Source organism: Haliotis asinina, chromosome 16 (genome assembly GCF_037392515.1).
Source record: "Haliotis asinina isolate JCU_RB_2024 chromosome 16, JCU_Hal_asi_v2, whole genome shotgun sequence".
Taxonomy (NCBI): Eukaryota; Metazoa; Mollusca; class Gastropoda; order Lepetellida; family Haliotidae; genus Haliotis; species Haliotis asinina.
Window position 1 is genome coordinate 22,588,529 of NC_090295.1, and position 27,583 is coordinate 22,616,111.

Sequence of the window (27,583 nt, forward strand, 5' to 3'; positions counted from 1 at the left end):
TCTGTTGAAAGCACCTACAGACGGATGTCTGTGACTGACGTGTCAAGTGTTCGGTCAGCTCGACCTTTTGAAAATGTTAATATCAAAGCTGACAAAAAATAGGCTTTCCTGACATATATTTAATAATTCCAAATAAATTGGGGTATTTTGAGTATATCCCTGGGTCAGTTTGACCAAATGTGTTGGGACATTTCATGCAACGGACAGCTCAAATAGTGCCCCACATGCCATGTCTGCTTGGACTACCTACTGACTGAATGCAACATCCCTTCGTGAATAAATATTTTTTAGACATTTCTGATGATCGTCATTATTCGTACTATTATATCATATTTACTTCAATGACATTAAATGGATTGGGTGACAGGCTTGGATACTCGGTTATCATGTTATACCACAAATACATCTTTACTTCTAATTAGCTTGGTCTGGAGTTAATTACTGTCCGTGTTGATATTGCTAAGTGAATGCTGACCACTGTGAAGAGCAGCAAGTGAATTTAGTTTTGTGATGCTTTTAGCAATTGTCAGCAATATCACCAGAAATTGGCTTCACACACTGTACCCCTGTGGGGAACTGAACCTGCCTCTTTGGTATGATGCTCTAACTACTCCACCACCCATGAAGAGCAAACAATCAAAACAAAGAAAATATAGAATTAACTGAGTGACTTGAAAAAAAGACTGAAAAGACACACCAACATGGTGCATCTTATGAGGCTGAGCAATGCTTTCAAGTTACAATGTCATCATGGGGAGAAAATGCAGGATTGTATTCCCATATTCACAGAAAACAAAACAGAGAGTTTTTCAATCATAATACTTTAATATGGAGTGTCCTGGTAATTGAGTCAACAGAAATTCAAGAACTGATTTCTCAACAATGAAAGAGAATTTTTGGATCCTTAATTGTCAAGCACATCAAGGTTACTTGTGACATTATCAATACGGTTACAGAAGGAAATGAACCGTCAATTTTCCATGGGATTGTACACATTATTTCATCACTTCATCACTTGTGGGAACATCTGACTCAAATCGGGGGTTCATGTGATGTCAATCTGTCTTTTTCAACATTCAAATAAGTCTGTGTTGACCTATTAAAGCTGAATCATTCCTTCACCATGCATGAATGCTTCAGGGAAAAAAATCAATCCCTGAAATGAAAATGTTTTGGTGATTTAGTCCTTTAATGTAATTAATTAATGTGATTTTTAAAAGCATTTTTATTATTATCATGGGTTTGGATCTGAGTTCACAGTTTTCACTGATTTTGTTACTATTAATATTGTGAATTGGTTAAAATCTCATAATTGATGACTAATTCATTCAACCAATTAATCATCAAAATTAACTTGTTAGCATCATTTATCAAATTTTTTCTCTTTTCTATAATGTTTCTTAATGTTTAAAAACAAAATAAAGAAAAAACCTGCAATTCTTTATATTTTGTTTATCAATCTGTACAAAGTGCATTTGCAAATTTCACATCTTTGCAGGATGAATTATATGTTAGGAACATATATTTTATGGAGTCTTTAAGATAAATTCAATCATGACCCGTAACAAGCTTGCAGTGCTTATGAAATGTAAACTTAACGACAGACAAAATCAACCCTGTGAAAAATATTGTTAATATGTTCCAAAATTGTTTGTGTTCGATTATGGGAAAACAACATCAGCTGCTGGGTTGTTTAGTCACTGTGGCCAATCTTCAATTATTTTAATTAATCGGACTAGTTAAAAGGTTTGTCAGAAGAATATCTGTCCATGTGGCTTACACCAAGGTAGTCGCCATTCGTCGGAAACATGCAGCATTTCAGGCTTAACTTAAACATCAATGCCAAGTAACTGGAATATTTAAGTGTCTTTAAACCCAAATCACCCATTTACTTCATCCTTTCCAGCATCCTGATATCAAGAAATCCACTCCAGAAGGATATGTTTTATGTCTGTATGAAAAATATTTCATGGTATATGAGGAATTAGACCTTAATACATGCGGCAAAGGTACAATAAAAGAACACAAAGAATTACATCAAAAAAGATTATACTACTTCAAATTCACAAATCAACACTTCAACATCAAAACGTCTACAATTAAGTGAATTCAGAAGTTTTCTGAAAACCCATCATACTTCAGTGTAGCAATATTTTTAAAATGCATAGCTGTAGCGAATATGATGATTGGCAAAGGTCAGGCAAAATATATCAATCCAAACATGAATAAATGTTTTAAGATATTTGAAAATACTCTTCTATCAAACAGTTTGCAAATGCTTTCAACTTGTAAGGCACACTGTAAAAAATAGCAACAATTGAAAATTTCTTGTATTGAAAATATGTTCTTTGACTGAATAACACAAAACAATACATTACTCCCTTGTAGTTTCATGTCAATATTTAGTTGTCAAAACTAAACCAAATGACCTACATGCCATAATAAGCAGCCCAGAGGCTTAAAAACTGACCAAGGGGAAAAGGCTTAATTCAACCACAAATGACATCATATGAGATAAACAGAAAAACTAAGTTGAAAAATGACAACTACGACACATTCTGTAATGGTTACTTGGCAATCATCTGTGCAATCTGTTCTGCTCATTTCTGATTCCAAGACAGTACAAGATAGACTATACATTAACAGAAATGCCAACCCTAATTTCGCTCAACTTGCTGTTAACATTGTAATCACCTCAATCAGTATTAAGTATCCACATTTTGCTTGATACGGTATAAACTGTATTTGAAATTTATTATATATGGTACATGATATTTGATTATTTGTATTTTTTAAAAATTTGTATATTTTACTGCTATTGTTGTCACATATTTTGTGGTGTTATTTAATAATGACTTCAATAAAATGGTAGGGGTTTGCATCTCTGAAGCAAACTGGTTGGGAGTGTTTCTGTACATATATCTTGCAAATGGATCTTAAAGTTTGCCAGTGGGCGCTTATGTAGCAATCCTCAATATCTCCAGCGAATGTGCTCTGATAAGTTTCCACTAAACCCTGGATGCATCTATGGCTCAGCCTGATAAATTTATTACCAATTTATAAACCATGCAGAGGCTCTCTGAGTCTGTCAGTTTGTCTGTATGATTTTCCTCAAATCTGAGTTGCACTGTGAATGAACCTTTGCAGATGCGACTGTTATCTTTGTTGAAACTTGCAAGCTCAGTTGTAATGGCAGCTTAGCTGATTGTTTACTGTGAGAATGCAGAGCCAGCAAAGGGAGGTAATAAAATTATTGGGCAAACCTATATGCATCCAGGGTATAGAGGAGACTTATTGGAACATATACCCTGGAGATATCAAGGATGTTATGTCTATATGATGATGATAAGCTTCAAGATGAACGGCTTTGGGCAAACATTCTAAAAACATCAAGAATAGAAGAAATATCTGTGTATGTTCAACAACATCTGGTGAAAAAATAAATCATGAAAAAAACACTAGACATCATTCTGCATAATAAAAGCACATATATTTACATATATACTGAGGGCAACAAATAAGGTAACACCACTTCATGGCAGTGTTCCTTATAAATTTCACAGATTTCCTCCCACAGTGCTGTTCAAAGTTGGTGATGAAAACTTTAAAATATTAAAGGAATGCTTGAACTTTCCTATGTTCATTTATTTGTTTCCCTCAGTATACATTAGGTACCAGTCATTTATTACAGAGGCTTTTGAGTCTGGGTATTTGTATGAACTAGCATACTTTAAAAAATTCTTTCTGCAACTGCTCATTACATTTGAAGAAGGCCTGTCATGTGTCCCTGTGCATATTTTCATAACATTCCTGAAAATGAAAATCAGCAAAACCACTTTATATTGCAACATATAATTTGTTTCTTGGTCAAATAAGTTTAAATCTCTTATGCCCTTCCAAAAGAGACATCTTTGGGTTATCTACTGTCAGATTCCCTCTGAGCCACTGCCACATCCAATAAATGACAGACACCTAATAAAACATAATTTCATTACACAAGATTTCATTACATACAAAATAGGAAAATGTTGGGACACAATTGGCAACTTTCATGACAACTACAATCTGATTACCAAAGTATAAAGAATGTAATATCACATTTTTATGATTGAGACAGTAAACATTCAACCACATAACCACACAATACTTCAGTTGGCAGTTCATGGACCTTTATCAGTGCTAAGGATACATGTACAAGGAAGTAACAGTTTTAAAAGGCATACATGCCCTCATCAAAATAAAATGAATCTTTCTTCTGCTTTTTGGTCAAGCATATGTGGACTAATAAAAAAAGTTAGTTTAATTTAACTGTTAGCAAGTATTTGTGTTACAGCATGTTGGACATACGTGGGAAGATACATAAAAATGAAGCCTGTAGTAGATGTTTACCACTTTTTTGAAATCCACGTAACACAGGACAAACCAAGGATCACAGTAAAGGCAAACCATATCTGATCCTGTCTAGTGTAAGGAACATAATCCTTCACATTGAGTGTTGTGCCTTTGATGACTGGGAAATATGCTGGGCTAGCATCTCCAAGACAGAATTGGTGGGATGTGTGCTTGAATCAAAGATTCAACCTGAGAAAGACAAATATCTTTTTGTGGAATTGACCTTCAGTAACCCATACTTGTTGTAAGAGGCAACTAACAGCATCAGGCTTGCTGACTTGGTTGAAACATGTCATCGTATCTCAATTGTGTAGATTGATGCTCATGCTGTTGATCTTTAAGCCTGGTCCAAACTCAAATATTTACAGGCTGCCATGGATTACTGCTGAGTGAACTCGCACTCACTCTTGTGGGTGTCATGTGAAGTAAATTCATGTGACTATAAAGCCACTAATTTGTAGGCTTTCCTCAATGTATTCAAACCTTGGTGACAATAACACTGTTTAACACACAAAATTAGCACACCCTTCAAAGAACATCAATCAAAAATAACATCACTGTCAAAGGGGCCATAATAGTTTGTTATACACACTTCAACTAAAACATACAAGTGTCTGGGGCAAGTGTTTGTGAGAAAAGTTTCCTGAATTGTTAAAAACATTTCTTGTCTAATGGCTGATATATTCCTATTCACATTTATGTCTAGTTCACACATGAGCACAGGAGAGCACAGAAAACAATGAAAATTTACCTAGGGTTATTGTGGGCTTTTCTGTAGATTTGCATTGATCTCAAAGACATTAAAAAGTGAAACCAAATCCCATAAATCCACAGAACGTTCTCATGTCTGCTAGTTGACCAATTTACCTCTGTGATGTTCATTTCAACACTGAAGACATCAAACTCCATTCACTGCCCAGTGTCTGTCGTGACTATAACACTATTATGCATGCTGCTATTTCGGACATGATATTTCCATGTGCATAAATGATAAAAGCATAAGCCATGCTTAATTTACATAACTGCACATGATATTGTACCCATACATAACTTGAGCAAGAATCAAAATAAACATTTGTTACATTCTTCATGAAACTGTGAGTTTTGCTGACACATGCCTCATTCTGAGTTGCTATCATGAGGAGAAAAATGCATTTAAAAGCAAAGTGTGATAAACATTCTGAAATCGACATCTCATGATAAAAAACAAATTAATATGTAGTGATTATTTACTATTTTGGGGCCTGGAATTCTTTGTTTTTTGTCTCCTTAAATTCCAGTTCCCCAAATTTTGATCATACCATCTGACTAAACGTGAACTGCATGTCAACATGTGAAAAGAAGTCCACACATTCATCAAGTGGGCGAGATGAGGATACCATTCATGGACATTAATGTGATGAGCATTCAAGTGATGGACATTGATGGCATTCATGACACTCATACCCAACTGCAGTCTCCCAGGTCTGAAACTCCACTTGACCTGTGCAGTGCACATTAAGTCACATAAGTATTCCTATCCCAGGTAGAAACAATGACCATTAGTGCTGCAACAATTTCGTTTGATTCATCAAAAATCGAATCAGGCATCTTAGTATCGATTTTTGATAATCATTATCACTATTTCAATTTGATAATTGAATACCCATTTAAATTATTTCCAAACAACCAGAACATCATCCAATTCAAAGTATTCTAAAAGACTAGCCACAAGTAGTAATAACCACAAATTTCTGATCTTCTAATTGATGTTAGCTAAAATCATTATTACCAACAAAATCTAATCAGGTGGGATTGGTTATAAAACAATAACAAGACTCTAATCAACAAATCCTGCGCTATCCTACTCACTGTGCTGTGTAAGACCTGAGTTCATTGGATATCTCTGACACAACTACATCAGTGATAAAAACATGCACTTAATTCAGGAAATACAAATCCTGATAGTCACATTGTTTTACAATCATTTGCAATGTTTAATGTGAAATCATTCTCCTACAGTTATCATGAGAACAGACAAGAGTCTGTACAATCCACAGATTGACAAACATTCAAGACACACACTGTAATCCTCAAATCCTCAAAGAACAAAGCTCTTAAAGTACGTTGGACCTCTGTTCTGGAGTTCTCATGGGGTTAATTCTGTCAATACACCAATATACATTCATTTGGTGATGAGGTATACTTAACATACATCTTGAGATGACTATATATAATTCTAGGGATGGCACGGGTTTTTCAAATTTTCAACCAGGGTACCTCACCTCTTATTACCGTTCCCCGATACCAGTTATGTTCTGTAATTCCTGACATCAAATTTGTGAGAAATGGCAATATATTCTTCAGCCATGAGGCTAAAATTTCAAGTTTTTCAATATCTTAACCATGAATTATATTTAAAAGTTGCGACTGTAATTACGTCTAAATCTTCAAAGACAATACATGAAAGAATGAAAGAATATCATAGAAAATTGTTTAATCTATTAATCAAATGATCATAATCGGTCCCGGTATTGAAACGGGTACCCGGGTTCAACTCATTACCCGCCTGACCCCGGGTCTCTGTGTTACCTGTCCACATCCTACATATTTCACAAAACAATGTACTTGGTAGTAAATACATAACAATGCTATGCATGTAGCATTACAAAGTACATGATAAGTATACCTCACATTGGGAAAAACACATCTCCCCAACTGTATCTGAGGATGTGAACAAATTAAAATCATGTCATTGCATCCTTATTGTGTGGATCAGTGTGGTCAATCACTGACCGGTTTGGTCCACACTTCATTAAACTCACCACCCTGACACAGATGGAATAATGAAGGTGTGACTTTCAACAACAAACAGACATACTTCATCCATCTGGAGCTGCTGTAGAGATCCTAGTGTCATGAGCACTACGGTAACAGACAAAATCTACATGTCTGAGATAACGGCTTACAAAAATATTGGTGTATTTATACTGGTCCCAAATGTTGACTTTAACAGCACAAAAATATATATCTTTCAAATTCAACATGACTTCAAAGATTTAGCACAAGTGTTGAGTTTAAGGCTGCAATTTAGGCACTTTCAATAGCAAATGGAAGAGCAGTGACACAGCTGTATGCATCCTTACAGTGACACTGAAATCTGGGATATCCAGCTGAATTTTCACATACCAATAAGCAAGACCTTAAAAATCAAATGACATGAGACCAACATACCATATTCATTTCCAGCATTATCATATCCACATGAGACATGGATTTGGAACAAATGGAATAATTAATAACTGGTAACAAAATATTTTGAAAAGTATTAGTTTTTGCATTGCACTTGAACATGAAATTATCAAATATGAAATGTGAGGCATTTCATTATCCATTGCTAAGAATGGAACTGATCTCCAGGTCAAATGTCATGAAAATAATCTTTGGAGATGTATTTTGATGTTTATGCTTTTTTACTGATCTATTGCCAGTTTCCATATTCTTAAGCAACCAATTTGAAAATACAAATTCTACATTCTTTAATTTGAACTTACTAATGATGTAATCGATGGTTTGGTAAAAAATATATGGAAACAAAGCAAACAAATACTGTCAAAAACATCTTATAATTAATTTTGGAATCTGCAATGTGAGAGTATTTCTGGCTGAAGTTCCCAACCTCAAAATCTGACATAGTAAAGTCATTAATGGATGTCTGTCACAGGAATTTCAAAGAAATCAATATTTTCAAATTCCTACCATCGGCATCATGTGAAAATTGCATCACAATATCAGACCAGACAATTACTGTCCCACCAACCTATACATCATCAGCTGAAGGGACAAGATGCACATCTCCCAAACCTGTCGTCACTCCGTCCACCCCTTCAGTCTCAACGTCTTTCTTGTCTAGTGATGCCCAACCATCCCTGCATTTACTCCTCCCTGCTTCGTATCTGTCCGTAACAATCCTTTGACCATCACCAACCTTAACAACACCACTAATGTCCTTCCCAGCTGATTGTTTATCATTGGAGAAGGATGCTCCAGGCACTTGAGTTTCTGTGATACTCTTGTTAGTTTCTACAAACTTATTTTTGGTGGGAGGGCTGTACCTACAATCATGTAGCCCCTCTTGCTCATCACTGTAACATGATTGTGAACGTGGCCCCACATTTCCCTGATAGTCAAGCTGATTCTGGTTGAAGGAAGATTCATTCCCCATATTGTGTAGTCTTGCTTCCTCAGCAATGTCATGTGGCTGCTGTGTGGGTTTCCCTGAATTTCCCTGTGTACATGTATTAGAAATATCACTGTCTGGCGTCTTGTCATCTACCATCTCTCCTCGAACATCATGGTAAGTAATCTCCTGCATCTCAACTGACCCTGCACAAACTGGTGACGATGCTGTAAGCGATGGAGATGTTGACAACGATGTTGTCTGTGAGGACTGATCTGAGGCTGGTGTGTCACCAGGAGATGGGTTGCTGCAGAAGCTGCTTGTAGTACTTGATTTCTTCAGCTCATCCTTGGTGCGGACACCCACGACTTTCATGATAATATCCAGCTGCTTCATATAGTCACTGTGCCCATTTACCTTCAAGGAGACAGAAATAAGCAGGGACATCATCAAGGAAATATGCAGTCATTTCAGAAATTCACAATCAGAGCTATAACATAACATATCATATATTACCGTTCATAAGCCAAATACTGAAAGCCAACAAATGCAGCCAGTAGAGTGTAGGAGGTTGGCTTATATAAGGGTAAAACTTTTGTCAAACTTACTTTCTTGTGACCGGCAAGACGATATTGTATCATGGGGGGTCAACTTATTTATGAAAATTTAATATACCATTTTGATACTGATTTCATGGGTCAAGTTAGGGAGTCAGCTTATCTATGAGATTGGCTTATCTCTGGTAACATAATGAAGTTCACAATTTAGACTTAGCACAGACTGGCAGCTAATTTTCATGTTAAGGCTGGGCCCAAGGTACACAAAGTAAGCAAGGCACAATGACATTTGGGAAGTTAAAGTAAGAGAGTTATGATTATCTGAAGGCAACCATAACTTTGTGGGATAAATCCAGGCATTTTATGTGGTTTGGTTTGGAAGAGAACAGTATTTCTTCATTATCACAATGTGTCAGCAATGTATGCGAGCCCTAGAAGGATACTAGCAGGGGATGTTTGGTTGCCATTTTGGAGAACTTTTGAGATGTTGTTTTCAAAGTTGGTACAAAGAAGAATCAAAATTCAAGTCATGAGACTATCCTCTGCTATTTGAATTCAGCTGTTACTGGATGAATGAGTGTGCGTGTGCGTGAGAGAGAGAGAGAGAGAGAGAGAGAGAGAGAGAGAGAGAGAGAGAGAGAGAAAGAGAGAGAGAGAGAGACAGAGAGAGAGTGAGTGAGTGAGTGAGTGAGTTCAGGGGTCTACAGAAACGGGCTTCACACATTGTGTCCATGTGGGGAACTGAACCCGGATCTTCAGCTTCATTTTACCCCACTATCATTATAAGGGTAACGCTATTTTTCAGGGCATTATCATTTGCAGAAGCCCGAGGTCTTTCATTAACTGCCCGACGAAGGAGACCGAAAAATAGTGTTACCGTTATTATAGCTAAAATGAATAGAATTTTTAATACAATAAGAATAAAAACAGCGGCATCGGTTTAGAAGCATTTACTGCCAACAAAACGACAGAGATCACTGACACACATTTTGCAAATGTAGACACGTCATAGAACAACACAGATGCTTCACTATTGAGAGTGACGACATTCGACCTTGCCCTTTGCCCATACTACCAGCCGCCATTGTTTTCAGTGATCAACAATGTTAGACTTCAAGTCGATATTTTCATTGCTGTATGCTTTCAATTATGGCACAGTTGTTATGGCTGGCACAGGCAGCAAAGTGCATAATGGCACAGGCACATCTGACGAATGTGAGCCTGATATATCGTCAATAATGAACCCAAGTTCAAACGAGCCGTAGGTGTTTGAACTTCAACAGCTGAGCTACTTATGATGTCACCTAACAACGGGCTTGATAATGGCCAGTCGTCAAGCATTTTGCGGGCATTATCAAGTTACAGTGGACCACTCATTTCTGATAACGTGCGGCCATTTTAATGATAATTCTATCCATTTTAGCTATAATCAGCAATATTTCAGAAATATCAGGGAAGGTAACACTGGAAATGATCTTTGCTCATTGCAATGAATCGGTTTTGTTCTACACTACTTTTAGCAATATATCAGCATTATCATGGCAGAGGACACCAGAAATGGACATCAAATGTTGTAGTCATGTGTAGAATTGAGTGTTTCCTATGATGCAGAAAACTTCTGTATCTGACTCCCAAATACATGTACACGACTCCCTCTCATGACACCAGGGAGTTATGATGATTCCTAACTTGTTATACCAGGAGCAAAAACTGTTTAAAGTTGACACCTAAAAAGATGTCCATAACTCCCACTCCTGACCCCAGGGAGTGCTTATGATTGCTAAATGTTTATGCCTAGAGGAAACACTGGGAATTGAATCTGGGTCTTCAGCATGACTAGTAAATGCCTTAACCACTAGACTACACCATCAGACCTTAATAAATTATCATATTAATTATGAGGTGATGACTTATACTTACCACATCACTGAGGTCAATGTTGTGCATCCTGCGGTTATTCCACTTGATTGGTCCAAGCCCTGCTATCTTCATCTGAACTGAGGCAGTTCGATACAGGAACTTCAACAACCAGTCTCCTCTGTTGGCAACAAGCATCATGCATCATAAATAATGATAATATTATCAATTTAACAGAACATACACAATTCACAATCTGTTATCTAAAACTCTCAAAAATGGTTTAGTTCTGTAACTCAAAATGTAAAACTAAGATGTCATTCAACAATTTCTAAGTCAAAGCATATCTAAATCACAATTTGCTATCATAAAACTGTCAAGAAAGGTTTTAATTCTGTAACTCAAAATGAAAACTCAAAATGTATGTCAAGTCACAAGACATCCTGTGTTTAAGTGCTGGTGTATGCCATGGAAAAGCCAAGGGCGCACACTCCCTCTTTTATATCTTAAGATTCAGTTTGTTATTCAGAATTTGAAATTCATTCCTTGTTGCAGGCTTAACGGATCACAAAGACAAGGTGCTCTGACTTGAATCTGCACAGTAAAATCACAGTAAAAGAATGCACCTGTAAAGTTGAAGTGAATTAGTTGAGAAGGAATACCTGAAAATATTCTTTAAGAACTTAAGTAAAAGTGAAAATGACTGATGATGATCTCACAGAAAGTGTTTGCAGCGCAAATAAAGGGGAAGGTGGGGTGGCCCAGAGGTTAAAGTGTTTGCTTGTCACGTTCAAGGCCTGGGTTCAACTCCAATAGTGAGTACAATGTTTGAAGCCCATATCCATTTTCCAACCCTACGATATATATTACGATTCACTGGAATATTGTTAAAAGTGGCAGAAACCAAATTCACTCACTCACTTAACTTTACAGCTTTAGTGAAATATATGCAAACTGGATGATGTTGACAAATCTAGACACAATATATGCAAGGAACAATAGGAGTTTGACCCACCACAAATGCATCAGCAGAATGTAAAATAAGAGACACAAGCACCTACGCCACTGCATTACTATTGACCATTTGGGCCAAATGATGATTCTTGAAGCATGGAAGGCAATGACAGAAGCATCTACCTGCAATATCCGTTGATGATCTTGCCTGCTATGACACGCTCCAGTGGTTCCCAGTATTTGGAGTCTCCAGACACAGGGGCCCCGAGCAGAATCACATCCTCCACAATACCTTCACACCCTGTAAGCCACATGAGACAGTTGCTAGTTATGAAAACACTATGTCATACATGGGAATCGGATGGAAGACTATTATAATAAATACATTATGTTTTTTTTACATTAGCCAAAAACTAGATAACCTTGGTCCAAAGTTTTCTGGAATTTTATTGCACAGATACATTTATACATCAAGGTTGACATTTACATGTAAATCATTACTTTCCTGTTTAGGATAATTGAGTTACATGTGGTGTACAGAGGTTTAAGATGTATTGCAAATACAACTCAATGGAAGGGAGATAACTCTTTGTTGTTCTTGTCATCTGTTAAATTAAAGGTCATCTGAAATTCTTGCAATGCCACTCATTATTATCTGATACCTGTCCTTCAAACAGTTCAAAATTAACATTGAGGTGATTGGTAAGATACACATTTTGTTTGCTGGGCCTTGGGGATCATAAGTTGATGTACCCTCAAGTTTGTTTAGGCTCAGGGAACAAAAACAAACAGACTGTAGATCAGCCTAGGTCCACCTTATGGCTAGTGAACAATTTATAGTGGCCACATCACCAGTAAAGTTAAGATTGCTATGGGAGAGGCAGTTTGAGTCCAAAGACAGGTTCCACACCTGTTTGAGAGCTGTGCATGCAGCTTAGGAACAAAACATTCACAGCTCTAGAGGTTTATCCATAACACTTTTCACCTTTTCTCTTGCATAGCTCTTCCAGGCATGTAAAGATGACCCTGGCTCCCAGACTGAAACCTATAAGAGTCACTGGCCTCTTCCCCTGGAAACAGAATATTTAAAGATGAAACAATAAGTGTCATTCCTGTTATACCGGGCTTGCAATGAAGTTACGACAGGAAATTGGCCTCGGCTCAACATCACTCTCTAAGACTCCCTCCCTCTCAAAATGGTCTCCATGGTCTCAAACATGGTCTCTTTGGTCACAACTACTCTGCATCGGTTACAAAGGGGTTTGAGAATGTTTCTGACAGTTGCAAGAGGTATGAAATGTGTTTGCAGTGAGATCACATAGGTCTCAATGCACAGTCAATTCAGTCTCACTGATTGTTAAAGACTCCCTATTTGGTTGCATAAATGATCACAAAGTTTTAGGTGTTTTTCAGTTGCTAATTATTGCTTCTACTAATCCTGAACTTAATCGCATACAATTGCAGTGACTGCCAATGCTCACGATGATGCTCACAAATCCATTCTCAATGCAGTAGCAAGTCGATCTCTAATGGTTCAAAGGCGGAAGCAACAAGGTCAAGTGACTCTATTGAGACCATATTCAGATCTAGGAGCCCATTCAGAGCAATACCATAATCAGGTCACAATATAACTGGGGAAGTGGGTGGACAGACTCGCTGACTTGGTCGTCGGTTCACAAGTGCACAGATTGATGCTCATGCTGTTGATCACTGGATTGTCTGGTCCACACTTGATTATTTACAGACCACCGCCATACAGCTGGAATATTGCTGAGTGTGGCATAAAACTAAACTCACTCACTCTGATATCAGTCACGATTAATTTTTGGTGTAACCACACATATCGATCAAAGGAATGATTCACCAAGGCCCTTTGTGAGTTCACAATTGTAGCGGGGATGTGGTTTGGTAAAAGCAGTTTTTGGATTGTATTGTGCCAAATTGTGTTATTTAATTTCAAAGTTAGGGTCTCTTGCAATTATTTCATCATACATTCTGACCACTGATGAACATGCACATGAAATTGTTTAAGTATTTATTCAGAAATTGACAGTGTCAAACCTACAAAATTTATGCTTCCCTTCTGGTCAGAGGCTAATAAAACATGCTGAGGACAAGTACAAGTAATAGGTGATAGTGGTCCTCACTGGCTTGTAGCATGATTTGCAATGATTCTGAACAGTTCAAAACCATAATTTTGCAACAAACCAGAAATGAAAAAAAAATGGTTCAAGTATAAACTTTTAGGATTACTGAGAGACAAATTAAAGTTCATTACCTGCTCCTTGGCTATGAGCAGATGAAGCAAGATGATAATTTGAAAAGTGATGGTTTGATATAGATTCTAATGTCATTAAGAACGGATAAAACTGACATATTGATGCTCTGAGTCCATTACCTGCTCCCTTGCTAGGAGTACCTCTGCGAGCTGTTTCCCAGTTGAGTTAGCTCTCTGTACAGCTACACTCCAGGGGTTATCTATCACGCTGGCAGCAGACAACAGGGCAGTAGGCCAGGCTATAGCAGCCAGCAGACCTGGACATCGAAAATTATACTTGCACATGGATAACTCCATCCTCGATATCTCCAGGGTATATGTTCAGATAAGTCTCCACTGTACCCTGGACGCATTTACGGCTAAGTCTGATGAATTTATTACCTCCCATGGCTGGCTTTTTATCCAATCAAATGTCTATGCTGGGAATTGCACATATTTTTATAAAGTTTTCTATCACTTTGTATGTATGATTTAAAAAAATCTGAGTCACAACTGTGATTGCCATCTTTGTTGACCCTGCAAGGTCAGTTGCAATGGTGGCTTAGCTGTTTGGCTACTGTGAGAATGCGGAGCCAACAAAGGGAGGTAATAAAGTCATTGGGCATCCAGGGTATAGTTTAGAGTAATCAGAACATATACCCTGGAGATATCGAGGATGGGGTGAACACTAATACAGTGTTAGATTTGGGTGAAATTTTGAGTGGGTCAAAATTGATGAAAATAATGTTTCTGGACCCCCTTCAATGTTAAATAGATGTAGCAGACGTAAAATAGAGGGGGTCCTCACTGAATTTGATGAGTCAAAACACTTCAAAACCCTCTTTTGAGCCAACACCGCTAATATCAATTTTTTTTCAGAATCTTGTGATTTAGGAGTGAGTGGGTGATGCTGAATGTTGTTTTATGTCCCAATCAGCCACAAGTCAGATACATCAGAGAGACCTCTAAATGATTGAAAACTGCTAATTGATAACATGATCACAGGGTCATAGGGTCTGTGGGGATCAGCCACAAAAAGTAATTGTAGTACTTAATTAGCTGACTGAAACTGAAATTCTCTTACATAAACTTGCAAATTTCCTAGTGCTATGATGACTAAGTGGAATGGGAATCAAATATCATCACCAACAAAAGGATAGGAGAGTCAAAAGGGACCTACTCTGTCCGTTTCAGAGAAGCCTCTTTAAGCTAATTGGTGGATTAAAAAACTAGATGAGTGCCAGTACCTGAGAGTATTGTATATTTCAGCGCTTCCTGAGTTGCCATGGTTACAGCACCACTCAAGATATAATCAAAAGCCTTTCCCAGCTCAATGAGGTACTTTGATTCCCATTTCAAACAATACTGCTCTCGGGATTCTGCCAGTGATGTCCAGGGCTTCCGGAAATCTTGAAAACATATCAACATACCACAATCAGAGATGTAAACCTCAAAGTGTTGTAAATAGTAGTTTCAAGGATCAAAATTAGTAGACTGACCATAAAATTAGTAGTCAACTTAGGTTTTTGTCTACAAATCAGAATTTTTCTCCAAATTTCATGAGCACTCATACTGGCAGAGTTTGAGGATAAAATTCTAAGCGACTACGATAAAATCGTAGGTTTCACTTACGTAAATGCTATTTAAAAACTTCAATTATATGATTACTGCTATGAAAATGATGAATGAGTACATAATGTTTTTGCAGAAAGAAACACATTACTTCTAGTAGCTTACTTCCCAGAAAAAACACACAATGACAGCTATATGATGTTGGAAGATTTATTGTTATCTACACAGGGTGCAACCTGTCACTTAATGTAACCTGCACCACCCATTGTTAACCTGTGCCAGAACAGGTTGTTGATAGCAAAATAGCTCCCTGATCTACTCCAAAAGACAAAGGCAGTGAGTTATCAAAAGATATCACAGAATGTCAGTCTGGAATATGTATGACAAATCATGATAATGAAGTGTGCGATTGAGTAAGTTCAGTTTTACGCCCGTATTCAGCAATATTCCGGCTATATGGTGGCAGTCTGTGAACGAGTCTGGACCAAACAATCCAATGACTATCAGCGTGAGCATTGATCTGCGCACCTGGGAACTGATGACATATGTACACCAAGTCAGTGACTCTGACCACCCAATCCCATTAGTCAAGTCTTACAACAAGCATGGATTACTGAAAATTAAGTCTAACCTGGACCTTCCAAGGTTTGATAACGAAGAATGTGGCTGTAAACATTAGTGACTGTATTTGTCAGTGTTGCACAACGCTCCATGTGCTCTGTAGTTTAAGATCAACATATTCACCTTGCATAGTGCTTGATAGCCAGCCGGTCACTGCCACTGTGATGTGCAGCTGTTTTATGACTGGTTCCATGTGCAGAGGTCCTCCAGGAATCAATGGTTCAAACTCAAACTCTTCAATGGCACCAACTCTTCTCTTCATCTTGTAGCCTGAAGGGAATTAAATAAAAATCAGCCTTGTTGTGGTAATTTGGTTATAACTTTCAATCAAAGTTGTTAAATTTTCAATGTTCTACAAGACTACAAAACAAAAACAGTACAACACAGACAAAACTGGTCCAAGAAGAATAGACAGATAACTGTGCAAGATCAAGTTTGTATTAATATGGAAATTCAAGATATTAGTGACAGTATAATAAAAATAATATTATGTGGCTGACGAGGCATGCTTTAGATTCATGTTATATGATAAAAGAAAAGATGGAAAATTTAAAATGTTGTGTCATGGACATGAATTCATGAAAAATGTAAATATGTACACATCTTACTTATTCCCAGATATTAATCATTTTACTACTTGCGCAAACTAAACTAAGTTTACTGTCATCTACTTAAGTTCTTACTCAAATTTCAAACAGAGTTTGACAATTTGAAATCACTGAACTTTAAACTCATGATCAACTACATTTTTCAAAATAGAAAATGCCCAAAAGGTATATATTCACAAAACTCAAACTGTCTACTATTTTCACTATTTTTGAGTTCAATATCAATTTCAGTACATTCTAGGAAATGTGTTTTCTCAAGTTCGAGTTTTTACAAGTTTTTATAAGTTTGTTTCGCGAAAACGGTCCATGGTCTTAAAAATAAGTGTTCTGAGTGAATGTTTACTTTTATCTCCTTTTATTACAATGAAACAGTGTATTTTTTCAGTAGGATTAATAATTTAGTAAATAATTTAAATCCCCATAAAACGAGAATAAATGCAGATAAGGGAACAGATGCAGATGCTGATTGACCTAGTTACTTCAAGAGACAGAAAAAGGATGAATGTGGACCCATAATACCATGTTTCTCGAATGTCCAAAGGATACAAACTCTGCACAAGTCCACTTCTTTATTGCATTGGGTGTGATGCTTCCGTGCAGGTACTAACCCCATTACTGAACAAGTGATCCACACAACAGGAATTAGGCAACATGGTTGAGACTCCCGTGCCCTTAATGGTCAGATTTGTAGTATTCTATGGTCTGAGTCAATGGAGAAAAATTTCATGTGTGGGCCTTCTACAGCAAATTTGGCAGCTTACTATAGTGGCTAGGCACTGTTCTTTTTTTATGGGGTGTGTTGTTGTAGTGGCAGTGGTAGTATGTGGAGGAGGAGGAGGGAAGTGGGAGGAGGGGTCATTGATTTTGACCATGACATGCAGGGGAGTCACCTACTCCGTACATAAATTTCCAGACAGTCACTCATATTGTACATGTTTCTCCATAAAAATCATCATCACCCCCTAGCCACAAATTATGAATGGTCCCAAAGTGAAACAAGTATCCATGAAATGAAAGATATTTTTAACAAATGGTGATGTATCTGCCATCAAAAGATACCAAGATTATCCAAAATCATTCAACCAACCAACAGGGTTACCTGTAATAACTACAGTCTTCAGTCTGAAAAGAATGTCTCCTGAACTAACCAGCTTTAGTGGCAGAGAAATTAGTAATGGTAATTGAGGACATCACAATAATCTGGAAGGCATTGTGATGCAATTTCATTGTTGAGTTATCCCCATGCATAATCTCACATGAAAGCAAGGTTAGGATGATAAGATTAATAATCACACAGCTTATATGACATAAGTAGACTCTTACAGATGTAAATACATCAAATCAGTGATTCAGTATTGTTGATATGATCAGTTTGATTGGTTTGTTATTAAAAGATGTTTTCAGCAATATTCCAGGTATGTGGCAATGGTCTGAAAATAATCATGTCTGATACAGACAATACAGTGATCAACAGCATGAGCATCGATCTGCATAAATGGGATACCACGACATGTGTCGACCATGTCAGCGAGCCCCACCAACAGATCCTGTTAGCCACTTGGTACGACAAGCATGGGTTGCTGAAGACTGATTCTAACCAGATCTTCATGGGTTGTTGACAAGATATACAACACAACATCTATATCAGAGTATTTGTTTAACGGTAGGTGTGAAAGCTATGTTTGTGTCAGTGTTACCTGTAAGTCCAGCCCCTGCTACACCAAACAGGGAGCCAATGATGGCTACACCTGCTGTAGTCCCCAGAGCCGCTGCACCAGCTCCACCAATCAGGGCTCCAGCACCTGCTGCCACTAGGGGAGCCGCCAGACCTCCAGTCAGACCTGTGAATATCACATAACATTCTCTAAAAAGAGCAGTATCATCAATTTGTGTCAGTCAAACTTGTTGCCATGGAAACAACAAATGTATTTAATTCAGAATTCCAGAACTACCAAAAGGCACCAGTACACCACCAGACCTATCTATGTGTAGCAGTATTAACTGTGTCATGAACAAAGATGACAACACAGCTACGGGTGTGATTCGGTTTAATGATGACTATCCTCATCAGTTACACCCTGAAATACACACTAACATTTATAAGAACAACAAATATATCCAGAGCATGATAAACCATATAGCTTACATACGGCCACATTTGGTGAAGAAACATTGAATGGTTTTAAAGTTCTGTTCAGGGAACTGTCCGCCCTGCTACACCTAGCTCTCTCCCCACTTTTCACTCAACAAGAACGTACCCACCAAAAGGATTAACTTGAATATTGATATTTTAGCCCCAATGACTGACATTATGATGTACGATGGTCATCAGTCTAGCTACTGTACCAGACATACCGTTTTGATAGAGAGTCAAGTTTTGGCCTTGACTTATCTACAGTCATCTGCTCTACTCCTTTGTGCAGGGCAACACACAAAATCGTGCATCATACACAACACAACAGTCAGGTCATGAAAAAAAGCTTTCGTGACACGGAACAAATACACAGAATAACATCAGGATATAAAAACAAAAAAAATATGTTTTTGTTATAAGATTACCTCAATAATTGTAAGTGAGTATTGTTTTACAACACTTTTAAAAAATATTCCAGAAATATCATGATGGGAGACACTAGAAATGGGCTTCACACATTGTACCAGTGCGCCGAACTGAACCCAGTCTCCAGCATGACGAGCAAACACTATAATCACTAGGCTACCTCACAGTTTGTGTCTTTTACATGGTTATCATTTGGAGTACTGTCCCTGGATATTAGAATAAAAATTAAAAGAGTTATGAGTTTGGATTTGTTGTAAAAACTGCAAACTGTGACACATAATGGTGTATCTTCCAAGTGATCAGGTGAGGTCAGGATCTCATATAACACATGGACAATGTTGACTATAACTCAGATATCACGTTTCTGAAGATTTAAACTGTATTGCACATGACACTAAAGAATGATTTGATTTATTTTATTACCTATACATTTGAAGCGATAGCACTGTTTCCAAATTGAAACAAGAAGAGAAAGTCATCAATATCCCCTGCAATAGTAAATACTCTTAATGAATATGTTTACTAGTTATGATTATGTCAAATGTTTTGGTGTGTATATAGCAAAGTGGAAGGAGAGTATTGAAAGGTTTTTCAGTTTTCCTCTAGAAAGAAGCACCACTACCAAATTCAGTTGAAGCCAAATTTGTAGGCATGGAAGCACAAAACACATTTTATTCAGAAATCCAAAACTACCAAAAGGCATCAGTACACCATAAGATCTATCGTTGTGGCAAGTTTAGTGAAAAAATAGCGAACGGTTTTGAAGTTCTAGTCCAGAAAATACAGATGCATGCATGCATGAACGTACAGAGAGCATTTTAATGCCCACGCAAAACGCGTTGCCTGGGATAATAAGAGTCATGTTCTCTTCAGAGGCACCACTTCAAATATAACAGTAGGTTTAGCTCTTAACTGAAGTCTAACAGGGCTGGTGAAGTACCCAACAGATGACCTTCAAATTAATTTCAAGTAATTTTGTGTTTGAAATTGTGCCAGTCTAAGTAAACTTAGTCTAAGTGTATTTCGTTACACTCCACCGCTGAGTCTAACCAAACCTAGTAGAAGGTCGCATCAGGTAACCTTTGAGCGACCAATGACCGCCCAATAAAACGTGAGACGGTTAAATAGATTTAACCAATCAGACAACGGCTACTATTTAGGGATCGGAGGGACTTTCAAAATATTCAGGTCACTGACATAGATCTCTTCACAAATAAAATCCGCCAAGAACACAATTATTTGATCTGCAGTATATAGTCTTTGGGGTTTCTGTTGACATGGTTATCATTAGATAATATTTCCGCAAGATGACATCCTTGAATATTGCCCAAAACACAATTTTCAGCGACTGTTTACTCACTGTTGTCATGGTTGTATGCCATGTGCATCACCCGGAAGCAAGCGTACACTAAATAGCGTTCGGAATCGTTCGGGTACGAACTTTTTCGAGATAAAAAGTTCGAAAGGTACTGGTATGTAAAAACGTCCACTTTCGTGATTTGTTTAGCTGTGTTCTGATTGGTTAATCTCAAAGGTTACCTGACGCAACTTTCCATAACTCCATTAGACTCAGTAGTGGAGTGTAATGAAAAGTACTGAGTATGAGTTTACTTAGACTGGAAATTGTGTAGTGAAATTTGGGGATTCTTTGGATAAGTAACGGTGAACACCTGGTTAGCTTCAATCACCTGTACATTTAAAGGAAAGAAACACTGAAAAATGCCTCTCATCACATCATAATCTGAAAATGTTAACTGTTTAACAATTTTTCAACCACATTCTGAGAGAGAATATAATTTACATACCTATGATCGTTCCTCCTCCTATTGTTGCAAGACTGATGAGCGCTATCCTTTTAACTTTACTTTTTGTTGCAACTCTATTCTTTTCTTTGATCTCTTCTCTGTAAAATCAAATAATGTACAATATAATGGAAAAAAAATCATACAGAGATGAAAATTAAACAAGATCATCTTCGAGTCCCAATAATGAAACACATGTCAAGAATTACCCCAAAATTGTGTGAAATTTTGCCAGCCAGATTATTACCATTTGCAACTTCATAGCAAAACTGGTCCCATCTCATAAAAATCAATTCCATTTAGATTATCAAGCCGTTTCTTCATTGCAAAGTTGCAAACAATTCCTTTTTCTAATCCTTACTAACTTCTTTTTGTCTGCGAATTATTTCAAACCTAACTGCTGTTCTATTTCTTATGTGAACAAGAAGAAATGGAGGTGGAGTTATTTCATGACCCAGAACACTTTTGGTTCTCAGGAACCCCTTTAACTAATTTCAAGTGTCCTAACAAGAATTCTACCATGGCTTCAGTAAATACTGGATTGTGATTTGTTAATCAAAGTCATTCAGAGGTATATAATCACATTATATACCTCTGATTTTCCAACACGTTAAGAATTTGTTTAAAATCTGAATAACATGGTAATGGTAGAATGGAGAAAAACGTATTGTGTTGGAAAATCAGAGCTATATATGTGAGTCCTGTAAAACAATGAAATGGTGATACAAACTGTACTGTAATATTTACAATCACTTCAATTGGAAGAACTTTTCAGTTCTTGTTCATTGTGTGCCAGATTGAACACAATATGTTTTTTTCCTGCTTTCATTCTAAATTCTTATGCATACTGAATGCACATCAAGTGAGAACCTGTATGGGTGAAAAACTTGGAAGATCAGGGTTAGACCTGGTCTCTAAACAGCGTTGGATAGCCAGACTCAATGATTCATGTCATAGTATTCCAGTTCAGCATATCAATGCTGATGATATCAACCACTAGATGCCTAGTCTTGAAAAAAATTTTTAAAAGACCATTGTCATACCATGGCAATACTGCTAAATGTGGCAGAAACTCGACTAAGCTTTCTCTTAAGTCCTGCCTTGCATGAATATTGTTTAATGCCTTATGAGAAATTATGAATCTGTTCACAGTAAATTAAACTAATTTGATGACAGACATTAATTGTATGTCCATAACAAAACAAACAGCTGGTACACACTCTGTCATGACATATTGGTTGCTCCCAAGCGTCTCAGCCAGCTGACACTCAATGTTCTCCAGGACGTCCCAGCTGACGCGGAGCTGCCAGGCAGCGTGCTTCACAAACACCCGTACACGAGAATCATAGCAACCTGAAATACACACCATCACACTTCAATATGTTTTGTACAAATATAAAGCAAATTAAGATTTAATTCCTTTTTCATGCAAACACAAGAACTGAAGCCCTGTATGAACCCTTTTGAAGGACCCCAAAACTTGTTTAAAGGTACTATGTCACACTTCACTTCTCCAGACACAAATAATGCATGTTGTTAATAATTTCATCAGAGAAGCTAACATATAATTTATTAGAAAAGAAATTACATATTTAGATTACAACAAAATCGCATAAATTTTACTCTTAAGCCTCCTACTATCCGAACAATATTTCAAGTGAACTCCAAAGAGTGATGTCCCTTGGAGCCATGCTCTTTACGAATATCTTATATCTCCTTTGGAACTCAGGCCTTGACAAAATGATGTTAATGTCTGTTGCAAATCATAAGTAAGAGTTGTAATCAAAACCAGTCCAGCAAACACTGTGTGTGACAGTTTTCGAAGTACGGAGCAATTGTTTACATTCCATATTTATGGCAAGACGTCATGGTTTGGAAACTGTTCACCTTGAAGTTTCAGTTATCGATTCCGAGTAAGTCTTAAGTAAGAAGTCTTTTGTTGCATCACTGGGGCAGTAGGAAACTAAGGTGGGTGCATATGCCCCCAATACACATAAAAAACACCAAAAACTGCTGAAAATGTGTGAAAATGTGCCTTTAAATGTTTTTGCTACCACTGAAGACTCAGAGACATGAATGAAATAGCCATCCGACAGTACTGAAAAACACTGAAATATGTCCTGGATTTTAACAATTTAGTTCATTTTTTGGTACCTACTGACATGTCACAAAAAATGCAAAAGAACTATGGTGAACCATAACACACATACTTATTACATACAGCCATAAACAACTGTGTTATTGGTCACACACACGTTGCACATTTGAACTGAAATAAATACAATGGACTTCAGTTATAATGAACTAAAATCAGCTTCCCTTGGGTTCGTTGTTTCTGCATTTCATTCATATTCTGCATTTCATATGGACTGGTAATTCAAAGTATGAACAGGAGACAGAATTTCATGGACTAAATTGGCTTGTATACCATGAGACCAAGGTTATTGACAGTAAAGAGAATGTTGTTTGTCTCATTAGTTGGCTAGTTGTATTTTTGTTTAAGGCAGCACTCCAGCTATATTCTACCTATATGGCAGTGGTATGAAGAGAATCTAATCTGGACCCGACAATCAAGTGATCATGATGCTTTTCAGTGGATTGTCTGGTCCAGACAGATAGCTGGAATGCAACTGACTATGGGATTAAACAACAATCCAACCAACCAAACAACGACAGCGAACAACATTCCGCTCATAAAATTGTGCTAATCTCTCTAGTTAAAAATAAAACACATTTGTCATTATCAGTTACAAATGACAAAGATTTCTTATTTCTTGCACACTGTACTTCTGTAACAAAGCTCCAAGCTTGTGATCAAACTGTCAGTGTGGTAATTCAAAGTATGAACAGTAGACATAACAAGCACATCACACACAATATGTCATGTACAATTACCTTTTGTGATTGCCATAGTGACAAGGTCAGTGACAATAGGGTCACCATTGTTCTTTAGAATTTCCTCCTCAAAAAGCAGGTCCACATATGGATTGGTCTCCTCTACTCCCTGACCTGCTAGAAGGGCCTGGATGGATTCACACACCTACAGAAAAGGAGGGGAGCATTTTTTCCAAAGATTGTTGGATTGGGTTGTTGTTCAATGCTGCACTCAGCTACAGTCAAGCAATATGGTGGCAATCTATAAAAACTTGAGAATGGACCAGACAATCCAGTGATCAACAACATGAGTATCAATCTACACAAATAGGTGAGTGAATGACTGAATTTAGTTTTACTCTGTTTTTTGCAATATTCCAGCAATATCATCCCAAGGAACACCAAAAATAGGCTTCACAATTTGTAACCCTGTAAAGAAATGAACCCATGTCCATGGTAAGCAAACACTTTAACCATCAGGATACCTCACAGCCCCTCTACAAGTAGGATATGATGACAACCAAGTCAGCAAGCCTGGCTGCTTGATTCCTTTAGTCACATTTTATGACAAACATGGGTTACTGAAGAACAATTCTCATTCAGATCTTCATGGGTTCAAAGACTATAAGTGACTAGGTGTAAGAATATGAGGATATGAGATTTAAATATATTCTGCTTTCACCCAAACTAAAATTTAAAGCCAAAAGAAATCAGCATGTAAGAGTACGTAAATGTGGATTCCAATTAATGGCAGTGTTATAGTGCTACCTTGCTGCAGTGCAAACATGGATACCCAACTCCAACAGAAAAAACTAACTCAATCCTTCTTTCATCCTGAGCAACGGCCAGGGTGACAATAGGAACAATCTTTCAACATTATTTCATATGTTGTGGTTAGAACACAAACTACATGTCTGAAATGAGCGGTAGACTCCTTAGATTTACTAGTGCCTCAATGGATGGGATACAATTACCTGACTTGGTTGATCCAAATGTTTTAGAATAGCATTTAAAGTGTCTTTTTTGAAGTTCCTGAAAAGAAAAAAGATGCAATTAATTTGAAAATTTGGTTTTTCATATGAAATATCACACAAATGTTCATATCCACTGATGTATAATGGTAAAGATCAAAAAGTTCTTTCTGTCAAACTAAATAGACAATTAACAAATTAACAAATGAGGTATATAAATATCATCCATTAAACTAAATGTAAGAATACCACCACACAAACTCCAAGAACAATTTATCCTGCTTACAACATAAAATAGGGATTGACTGGACCCAGTTTCGAGCACAATTTGTTGAAGGTGGAAACAAGATGCTGGTTATGCTGTCTAACCATCAACAGAGAAATTTTATTTTTAAAGCGGATGTGTATGTCTTACATGTACAACAGGAGTTTCATCAACACAGTACAAAACATTATTCTCATCCTGTTAAAGACCTGGCATCAACTGTATGGGTCAAGATATGTATATCACTGACATTTCTATGACTAGATGTGTACTTCTTGATTTGAGAACCCCTAAAATAACATTCAGCTCATTATCACTAAGGACCATAAATTTGTAAAAAGGTGAAAAGTATTCAGGCAATTCAAGCTTGAAAATAAATCTCCAAATGTATCCCTTAATTTCATTTTGTTCTCATCTCATTTGCCACCACTGATAAGGAGGTAGGAACAGAAACCTGTGGTGTTACTAGTTTGGAAGTTTAAAACTGATGTTATAGTGAGTTTCATTTAAATCTACATGTACAGGGGCAGATCCTGAAGGGGGTGCACACCCCACCTTCCCCCGAGACAAAACCCTAGATCTCCCCCTGATGTATGTAGCATGAGCAGTTCGCTAAGTATGTATAACAGATCTTGTCATTTCCTAATAATGTATAAGAAGACAAATGCAAGATCACCCCTTTTTTCTATAGTTTCAAATATCAAAAGTCTGGGATTTGATTGGAGATGAAGCCCCTCACTTGAACAATGTCAGGCTATCTTTGTTCCGCTAAGATAAAATGCATGTATACCTAAAGTCTTTGTGATAATGAGATTCATAAGGTCACATACAAAAACTCAACATTTGTAACTGATCTCCATTTAAGTTGGAGAAAAATTCAGCCAAGCAAATATATTCGTTCAAATTTGTTTTGTGTCTGTCCATTTATGGTGCCAGGTAAAATTATTTCTGCTCGTTTTTGAATGCTGGACACTATCATGAATGATAGAAATGAAATGTTGAACAGTAAAACGTGAAGAGTAAAAATATGCCATAACAAATGCACTGAATGTAACAGATGTAATCTATTACCTGTGCCAAGTGTCTCCAAACAAAAGACGAAGTGAAACAGCACACAATGCTGCATAAGAGTACTGTCCAACGTCAGACAAGAGTTTGTGGATAGATTTGCTAGGTGTAAGGGAATCTGAAAAAAGAAACATGCTTAATTTGTTTCTCACAAAGGATCCTCATTGTTTCATTAATGAAAGCAATTATGCCAAAAAATATCCTTTTTGCTCATTTAGGAAGAAAATTATTTTGAATAAGTAATGACAAACAACAAGATGGGCGTAAGACCACATATAAATGGATTACCTGGGTACCCATCTATGTCTATGGCAAACACTGCATTTCCCTATTACCAGACATATTATCCAGCACCTGCAGCTGTTGGTACAAAAGTCCCACTAAGAACTGTTTTAACAGAGCTCTCGTTAAAACTATTAGGGTACACAAGCCAATTGATTCACATAAAAATAACCAATGTATTATAAATGAATATGTCAAATGTCAAGTGTGTATAATTTGCCCTCATATCAGCGCCAACTGAGTAACTGAGGCTAAAAAGTGTAGTTACCTTAAAACCAACATGACAATGAAGTGACAATGTTTAGGATAAACAAAGTCAAAGATTCTGACAAACACAATCCTGAATTCTTAATTTTGATTTTAAAAAAAATAAATTAAAATATCCTGGCATGACAATCAATATTTGGGGTTTGGCTTAAACGAATCACCAGGCAAGCTAGAGGAGACATCTGCATATGATCTCTGTTTCGAAATCATTAGACCGGTCAGTAATTTCTATAAGTTTGTGAAGTTCCACTCAAGCAACAAGTGACTTCTTTGCCAGATTGCCTTCTCCACTGTTGTCTGAACAACACGAACGAAATGCGCTACAACATATCATGTTATTCTGTGGTACAGTAAAACCGTATTGGGGTTATACAAACTGGCAGATGGTGGTTCATGATTTCTTTGGACATCACTTTCATCTGTCAGGACTTTGTGTTTTGATGACAATGTGTCATCAACATCGTCCCCATCCGCCATGTCGTCTGCTAATGTAGAGAGCGCATGTCGGTTACTAAAG

At 37.1% G+C, this 27,583-nt stretch overlaps 1 protein-coding gene across 1 annotated transcript; it reads right to left on the reverse strand.

Moving 5' to 3' along the window:
• Nucleotides 1–8,191: 8,191 nt before the first annotated feature.
• On the reverse strand, nucleotides 8,192–27,559 carry LOC137268010 (transmembrane and coiled-coil domain-containing protein 4-like). The gene is made up of 14 exons (XM_067802480.1): nucleotides 27,444–27,559; nucleotides 26,521–26,635; nucleotides 25,188–25,245; nucleotides 24,235–24,379; nucleotides 22,560–22,692; nucleotides 21,343–21,440; nucleotides 18,675–18,818; nucleotides 16,493–16,639; nucleotides 15,424–15,585; nucleotides 14,318–14,454; nucleotides 12,905–12,989; nucleotides 12,103–12,220; nucleotides 11,029–11,146; nucleotides 8,192–8,968 (listed from the first exon to the last, which is right to left on the reverse strand). The coding sequence occupies exons 1-14, from the start codon at nucleotides 27,541–27,543 to the stop codon at nucleotides 8,192–8,194; spliced, it is 2,337 nt and encodes a 778-aa protein (XP_067658581.1). The 5' UTR covers nucleotides 27,544–27,559.
• Nucleotides 27,560–27,583: the final 24 nt, after the last annotated feature.